General features: G+C 56.8%; 1 protein-coding gene across 1 annotated transcript in view; it reads left to right on the forward strand.

Annotated features, from left to right (window-relative positions):
- The first annotated feature begins 6,959 nt into the window (after positions 1 to 6,959).
- CSRNP2 (cysteine-serine-rich nuclear protein 2) overlaps positions 6,960 to 8,639 on the forward strand; it is a 4,260-nt gene continuing 2,580 nt past the window's right edge. The window contains exons 1-2 of the mRNA XM_010006378.1: positions 6,960 to 7,110; positions 8,373 to 8,632. Of these exons, the coding sequence (XP_010004680.1) occupies positions 6,960 to 7,110; positions 8,373 to 8,632 (411 nt within the window). The remainder of the gene's footprint in view (positions 7,111 to 8,372; positions 8,633 to 8,639) is intronic.

Below are 8,639 nucleotides of genomic sequence, written 5' to 3' on the forward strand. Positions count from 1 at the left end.
GAGGCTGTGGAGGATGCAGGGGCCTGTGGGTGATGGGGGAGGCTTTTCTAGTTCAGGGATCTGTAGGGAATGCAGGGGCCTAGAAGGGATGTGAGGCCATTTTCCAGCTGGGGTCCTATGGAGTGTGTGGGATGCCTGTAGGTAACGTGAGGGCCTTTTCCAGCTGGTGGGGGCTATAGGGGGGCCTATAGCTGGGGACCCTATAGGGGATGTACAGGCCTTTTCTGGCTGGGAGGGGGGAGCTACAGCAGATATGGTGGAACCTATAGCAGGCCCTTATAGAGGATGTATGAGGGGTGGTTGTATAGGGGCTGTGGTGGCTGCAGGGGTTGTGGGACACCCTTATATTGGGGGGGGCTACAGGGGGCCTTGCAGCTGGGGCTTTCCCCTGTCCTGTGCCTGGGGAGGCTCTGAGAGGGATGGGGGGTCCTGTGGAGGGTGTGGGGTGCCCTTCTACCTGCTTCATCCTCTAAGAACCTAGAGGGGGCTTGGAGGGGTGCTTGTAGGGGGTCACATTAGGGTAGAGGCAGGGTTGGGGCTGCCATTATGGGGGTCCCTGAGAAGCCACACAGCAGTGGGGCCCCACAGCGTGGCTGAAAGGAGCTGGTGGTTGTGGGGCGTGTTGGCCTGGGGGAGGAGGAGCAGCTGTCAGAGGGGTCTTGGGGGTCTTGGGCTGGTGTCCCTAAGGTCAGGGAGGGGTCTTGGCACAGGGTCGGGTCTTGTCGTGGGGCAGTTGCCCCCATTGCAGGTGCTGGGAGGTGAGGAGGGGGATGGGGTGGCCCCTCTCTGGGTGGGCAGTGGTGAGGCCTCCTTCAGGTGGAGAAGGTTTCTCCTTGCCCAGACCCTCCCCAGGGTCCCTATGCCTGGGAGCAGAGCTGACCCTGCTGGGCTGGAGTTCCCTGAGGTTGGGGTGCTCTGTGGTTCCCTGGTGCCCAGGACCAGCTGGGCTGTGGCTGCTGCCTGGAGGGTGCCCACATCAGCTGGTACTTGGGGTCTTGCCCCTCTTGCTCGGATGAGAAGGGCATCCAGGTTGAGCTCAGCAACCCCACGCTCACCCGTGGGAGGGGTCAGGCCAAAGGGACAAGGATGGTTCTTCTGTCCTTGCCCTCGGGGTCCTTGGATCAAGGTGTTCAGTGGAACCACCACACGTGGCGTGGGACGGACCCACTGTTCTGGCCGGGTTGTGGTGGCAGGAAAAAGGGCCGAGTGGGGCTTTTGGGATCAGGCTTTTCCTGCCTGAGCTTCCCCGGGATGTTGGACAGCACTGGGGGAAGATCTGGGCACCCAGAGGTGATTCAGGGCTCTAGGACAACCCGGAGCCATCACTCCTGGTAGTGATGCTGGTTGTGTAAGCGCAGCTGGAGCCGTGGGAGCTGTAGCCCAGATTTCCTCGTTAGCTGCGCTCGTTAGCAGCCACGTAGGATGGAAACCCAACGTTCTGCTGCTGGTCCTGCAGGCCCAAGGCTGGGCACTGCCTGCAGGGCTGGTGCTGGCTGGGCTGGGCTGGAGCTGCTGGATCCCTGACACAGCCCAGCAAACCCACCAGCCTCCTGCCCCACGTGCTGGGAAAAGCTCTGCTGGGAGAGCTGGGAACCCACCGCGCAGCCAAACCCCTTCCCGGCACCCAAGGAGACATCCTGACCCTTCTTGCAGGGGTGGGAAATATTTCGTCTGGTTTCTGGGCTTGTCAAGAGGAGCTGCTGCCTCATTCCTGGCCCAGGATGAGGCCTGGAGGGGCTGCAGGCCGGGAGTGTGGCCATGCTGGACGTGGAGCGGGTGCAGGTGCCTCCTGGTCCAACCCTATTTGATGGCTCCTGGTTTAGTTCTGCAGTGACTGTTGAGCATGAGCTTGATTTTTCCCATCTCAGAGGGAGGTGTGTGTGCCCTGCTGTGTCTGGCCATGTGGTCTGTGTGCCAGACCCCTTCCCAAGAGGTCCTCAACCATCCTTCCATCACCCTGGGGGTGCTGAGGGGGTCCCTGTCCCGCCAGCTGCCCTTGAGGAGATGATCTGCTCTTGGGAGGGAGCTCAGAGCGAGGATTCAGCTTCTCCCTGCCTTTCTCTTGCTTTCCCTCAGTTTCCCCATCCTCACGGGGGTCGAGGTGGTGCTGGAACCTGGTTTTCCACCTACTAGGCAGCACTGAAGGGTGTTTGGTTCTGCCTGGCCCAGAGCAATGCTGCTATGGGGGGCACTGGGGGGGTTGCTCAGCAGTGGGGGTGATGCCCAGCAGTGGGGTTGCTCAGCACTGGGGGGTTGCTCAGCACCCGCCAGGCTCACCCACCATCAGGACGTGCTGCTCTGCAGTGACGCTGCCGTGTCATCCCCAGCTGCCCTCATCCTGCTGCAGAACCAGGCACGGGGAGGGGGAGCTGAGCTGGGGGGCAGCTGCTGGAGGGGATGCCCCTTTTCTCGGTGTGTCCCACCCAAGGAGTGAGACGTTTTCCCGTTGCAATCGGTGCCCAGAGCTGCCTGCATCTCGGGAGGGAGGTGAAATATGAAATTGCAGCCTGGATCCTTCCAGCCACTGGCGCTGCCTCTGAGCTCCAGCAGCACCTTCCTGGGAGATGCAGAGTGCTGCAATGGGAGGAAACAGGCTCCTTTCCTTATTCCTCAATTATATTTTTCTGATTTTTATCCTTGCCATGATCCCATCTTAAATACAGGCATTATCAGCCAGGATGGGTTGGGATGCTTCTCTGAGATATACACATTTATTTGTTTGCTTCCTGCTCATGCATCATCCCCACCCTCTCATCCAGCTGCTAAAATAATCTCATGTCCCTGTGTTTGACACCTCTGGTACCTCAAAACCCTGGGAGGCTTCGTCAGGATCTGCTTTTGGCTCTTGCATTTTAGGGGAAACTTATTCAAACTGGGCTTGCCCTGAAAATTGGTGCTTGAGGGGTGGGATGAAAGGAGTTTGTAGAGTAAATACAAGGAGGAAATACTGAGTATCCTCTAAGTTGTTTGGTCCTGCAGCCCTTGATGCATATGGGATTTTTGGGAACCATCACAATTTCCACAGGATGCCCAGAGGATCATAAAACCTGCAGAATGCTCAGAGAGTCCCTGCCTGTGAATTGCAGAATCATTAAGGTTGGAAGAGACCTTAAAGATCCTTAAAGTCCCTGGTAAAAATGAGCATTTAAAGAACAACAAGAGAACAATCTTCTCATCTCTCAAAGTCTAAAGATGTTGAGGGGTCAGTTTCTCCCGTTCAACATTAGAAAACATTTGAATAATTATGTGAAAACACTTAATGAACTAAAGACAGTTCTGATCAGAAAGTGTTCAGGGAGAATTGTTTGTTTATGAAAATGGCAAAATATGACCAACCATTGATCTGGCAGGTTCTGCCCTGTGAAACACCCAGTTCATAGAGTCAGTCATAGAATCATTCAGGTTGAAAGGGACCTTAAAGATCATTAATTCCAACTCCCCTGCCATGAGCAGGGACCCCTCCCACCAGCCCAGGCTGCACAAAAACCTCCTCCAACCCACCCTTAAAAACCTCCAGGGCTGGGGCATCAACAGCCTCCCTGGGCAACCCATCCCAGCTCCTCACCACCTGAGAGGGAAGAATTTCTTCCTAATCTCTCACCCCAATCTCCCCTCTCTCAGTTTAAAACCATCACCCCTTGTCCTCTCACCATCTTCTCTGGTGAAAAGTCCCTCCCCAGCTTTCCTGGAGCCCCTTCAGGCACTGGAAGCTGCTCTAAGGTCTCCCTGGAGCTTCTCCTCTCCAGGCTGAACACCCCAACTCTCCCAGCCTGGCTCCAGAGCAGAGCTGCTCCAGGCCTTGGATCATCTTGGTGGCCCTTCTGGAACAGACCTGCTCCTTGTTCTGGAATTGCTATTTTGGTCTCTGCCTGGACAAGGCAGTGGAGGAGCAGCCAGGCAGCACATCCAACATGGATTTGGGTTCATTGGGGTGATGCTGGAGCCAGGAGAGGCCAAAGGAAACTCATCAGTGGGAACTGGACAGAGGGTGGTGAATACCTTGGTGTTGGCAAACAAGCTTCATGGACCACGGAGCATCCCTCACCCATCCTGCCCTTCCTCCTCTTCTGAAAGCTGGAAACTGGCAAACCAGGAGTGTGGGGTTTTTGCAGCACGATGGCATTAATTGTGATGATCTAGGCTTGTTAATCAACCTTAGATGAGCTTCCAGGAGGCAGGTTTCCTGCTCGGGTCTTGGAGCCCTGTGGCTGGACTGGCTCTATCTCAGGAGTCTCTTTGCATCTGTGGTCATGAAAGTCCCATCTCTCCCCTGAACCCCTTCCCACTCTGAATGGGAATTCCAGCCTGACTGACATGGAAGAAATCATATTTTTAGTTGTGCTCCTTTCAGTCTGATTTAACAGCAGAAAGAAAAGAGTTGGGGTCTCGTGGCCCCTTCCTCACAGTATTTGAGTCAAGATTTTCCTTTCCCCATCCCAAGTCCCTTCCTGGGGCTTCATCTCTACTGAAAAACCCAACAAAACATGCAAATGGTTTGTTTTAAATTTCCCCACTCACGCTCTTTGACTCTTGCCAACATTGATAATCAATTGATTGTATTGGGTTTTTTTCCTGGCTGTGTCTTCGGTTCAGGAGGTGAGGAGGGAGGGGGAGAGACTTCCCCTGTGGAATGAATGAGTCTGGGATGAGCTTTCCTGCCAAGGGGTGGATGCTGCCTCTTTGCCCTCCTTTTCCTTTGCTTAAGCCAAACCCTGATCTCTGGGCTGAAATCCTCTCCCTGTTGCAGAGTAAAACCCGATGTGAGGGTGAAGGTCTCCAGGGGCTTCTCCAGGCTCCCTCCTGGATCTTGGGGCTCCTGAGCTGCTGAGCTCACCTCTGCACCCTGGGAATTGTCAAAAGTGTGTGTGGGGTTATTTAAAAAAAAAAGATAATCTGAGCTAATAAATGAATTCAAGTGGCCTTTGTGTTTCCTGGGGGGAGCCATCACCACTCTGAGGATGACACACAGGCAGGGGAGCTTCTACTGTGGAGAAATGGGATGAAAACTTCATTTTCCAGCTGCCTGATCCCTGCAGCATCTCCCTGACCTCCCTCCTCCACCCCAGCCATCCCCTGGGGCAGCACCCATGGGTGGGTGCTCACCTTGCTGAGTTTTGCTGCTTTTCCCCCAGCTCTGGAGCAGTTTTGATCCTCTGAAGTGCAGGGAGTCAGTGCTTTATAAGAAACATTCTTTGCAGGAACCATCTCCCAGATGGGTCCATCCAGGGAAGGATCCAGTCTCCAGCCCTGGCCAGGGTGTGATGCCACACGTGGGGGTGTCCACCTGGGCACTGTCACTGCTTTTCCTCACTACAGAGAGAGGGGTTTAAAAGATACTTTGCAGGTTTGCTTTGGAGGGAGTGGAGAACCTACAGAGACTCACCTGGTTAATTATCTTCTTCCTAAAACAAGCCTGATGAAGTTGGCTGAGCCCTGGGACAGGCAGTGCCCACAGGAGCCCAGCTGTGGGGACCTGGCACAGAAATGGGGCTGTTTTTGGGTAAGAGGGGGGGTAAAACAAGGTGTGTGGAGGGTGGTGGAGCTGGAGCAGGTGTTGCCACCTCTGCTTGTCCCCTGGGCTAGCCCATGGGGCCAGGGCTGTGACAGCAGCTCCAGAGAGGGCCTGGTGGGCCTGACATGTGTGCTGGTTCCACAGCTGCTTTCAACAACAGGATGAAACCTTTTGCCTTCAAATAAATACCAAAAAAAAGCCATATTTAAAGCTGGGCTGGGAGGTCGCACCGTGCACGGGGGCTCGGCCTCAGCAGGGCTGGAGCCCACCCAGAGCCCACCCCTCTGCTCCCCCACTGCCAGGTGAATGGCAAATCCCCCGAGGGTCTGCAGGGCTGGGTGTTCAGGTACCAGGAGTGTCCTGGTTCCAGAACCAAACATTCTATTCCATTCTGTGGTTTGTTGCTGTGGGAACCGTGGTTGGATGGAGGGAACAGAGGGAGAGGAGGAGGCTGTGCAGCCTGAGGGGAGTGGGGTTCCCTGGGGATATCAGGGGCTCCCAGGGGTTAAGGGGCTCCCCAGGGATCAGGGGCCCCTTGGAGATCAGGGGCTCCCAGGGAATAAAGGGCTCCCCGAGAGGGTTCCTGCCCCAGCCCCTGAGCTGGGTTCAAATGCAGAGGCCACTGGGGCTGTGTTGACCTTGGGAACGTGTGGAGTGATGTTTGCTGCTCTTCCCACCTGAGGATCAGCTCCCAAATGTTCCTCACCCAGGCTGGAGCTGAGCAGTTCCTGGCTCCCCCTGGGCGAGCTGCCTTTTTGGAAGCATGTTGGCATAAAAAAGGGAAGTGCCAAAGACTCTCATGGGGGATTCTTCCCTTCTGACACCTTGGGTGGAGCTGCTGATCTGGGTTGGCCATGGATGGGTGACCCCAAGTGCACCCCAAGGTCAATTTAAGCTTTTGGTGTTCTCGGGAGGGAGCCCCCAGCTGCTGGCAAAGGTGGTTCCAAGGGTGCAGGGCTCCATGGGCAGCAGTGCCAGGGCAGCACCACCCCCTGTCCTTGGAAAACCCACCTCTCAGTTAACTGGGATAGGAACCAGTTTGGAACAGGAGAGTTGGGTTGAAGGGAGCTGCAGCCACCACCCTGCCCCACCACCCTGCTCCCCACAACCCACCACCCCAGCCCCCCCCCCCAACACACCACCCTGCCCCTCCAGGGCTGCCCAGAACTTACAGGAGATCATTCCATGAAATCCACAGTGCACAGCCCAGAGCCAGGGAGGTTGGGCTCACCTTGGGGTTGGAGGCTTCATCTGGGACAGGGAGAAGCTGCTCTTGAGGGCCAAGGGATCCTTTCCTGGTTATCCCAGTGGTGGTTTATCCACAATAACCCTGTGGCTTCTTGCTCTGCAGGGACGCGGTGAACCCGGGGCCGGCGCCCGAGAGTGGGTGGCAAAATAAAAAGGTCCCTCTCGGTGCCCGGAGGCTCCTCATGAGAACTGAGGCCAAATGGACGCGGTCGCGGGCGCCGGCCTCAAGAGGAAGTTTGAGGATGCAGACGTGGGCTCCCCCGGCTCCAACTCGGACGACGAGATCTCCAACAGCGACAGCGCCGACAGCTGCGACAGCGTCAACCCCGCCAGCTCCACCGGCTTCATCCGTGAGTGCCCAGCACCTGGGTACCTCTGCCTGCAGCACGGGCATCTGGGTGTGGGGCTGGCTCTGCCCTTCCCTGGGTGTGGGGCTGGCTCTGCCCTTCCCCTTCTGGTCCCATGGAACCTGTTCAGGATGATGAGCAGAGAGCTCCTTGGTCGTGCGAGACCTCAGGGAATTTCAAGTATTTCCCCCACCAGGGTCCAATACCCATCCCAGACCATTCTAACCCCTTTGCCAGCATTCACCCCTACTGAGGTGTGTGGTGACTGGAGGGGATGGTGATGATGGACGGGTTTGGGGGTTGATGGGGTGGGTCTGGGAGGTGTCAGAGATCAGAGCGCAGCCCGGGCAGGTGCAGGTGTCACCAGCTCAGAGCCAACAGCACGAGCTCAACCCACGCTGGGAGCAGAAAGTCATAGAAGCACAGGGGTTGGAAAGGAGCTCTGAAGACCATCAAGTCCAACCCCCCTGCTTGCAGCAGGAACACCCAGGGCAGGTCACACAGGACCTGCTCGGTGCTGGGGGGCAAGGGGAGGCCATGAGGTGAGGGGGGTGTTGGGAGGGGAGCAGGAGGGGTGTCCATCATCCACCCTGCCCCACTGCCGGGCTCTGGTGCCCCCCGGCGTTGTCACTTGGTGCCATTTGCCCTCGTCCTGTCACAGCCACCACTGAACACAGACTGGCCCATTTTTGATGCCCACCCTGCAGATGTTTATAGACATTCATCAGGTCCCCTCTTAGTCTTCTTTTCTCCAGACTGAACAGCCCCAGGTCTCTCAGCTTTTCCTCTTCAGATGTTCCAGCCCCTTCATCATCCTTGTAGCCTCTGTTGGGACTCTTTCCAGTAGATCCTTGTCCCTCTTGAACTGGGGAGCCCAGAACTGGACACAACACTCCAAGTGAGTTCTCACCAGGGCAGAGCAGAGGAGGAGGAGAACCTCCCTCGACCTGCTGGCCACCCTGTTCTTAATACATCCCAAGATACTGTGGGCTGTCTTGGTCACCAGGGCACGTTGCTGTCCCTTGGATCACTTGTTGCCCCCCAGGGTCCCTCTCCACGGGGCTCCTTTCCAGCAGCTCAACCCCTCATCTCCACTGGTGCCGGGTGTTTTTTCTCCCCAGCTGCAGGACTGCACACACAATTCTTGTTGAACCTCATCTTTGCTGAGGTCTCCAGCCCTTTCCACTGGGGTGGGTGGCCTTTGTGGGACCCCGGAGGGGTTTTTTTGCTGCTAAAGCCCCTCTCTGGCTTCCCCCAACCCACAGCCACCTCCATCCTGAAGCGGCAGAAGCAGCTTTGCAGGAAGAATGTCCGCTTCGACCAGGTGACCGTCTACTACTTCGCGCGGCGTCAGGGCTTCACCAGCGTGCCCAGCCAGGGGGGCAGCTCCCTGGGCATGGCCCCCCGCCACAACTCCGTGCGCCGCTACACGCTCTGCGAGTTCGCCCAGGAGCAGGAGGTGAATCACCGGGAGATCCTGCGCGAGCACCTCAAGGAGGAGAAGCTGCACGCCAAGAAGATGAAGGTATCGC

The sequence above is a fragment of the Chaetura pelagica genome, unplaced genomic scaffold, assembly GCF_000747805.2.
Source record: "Chaetura pelagica isolate M959 unplaced genomic scaffold, ChaPel_1.0 scaffold291, whole genome shotgun sequence".
NCBI classification, from domain to species: Eukaryota; Metazoa; Chordata; class Aves; order Apodiformes; family Apodidae; genus Chaetura; species Chaetura pelagica.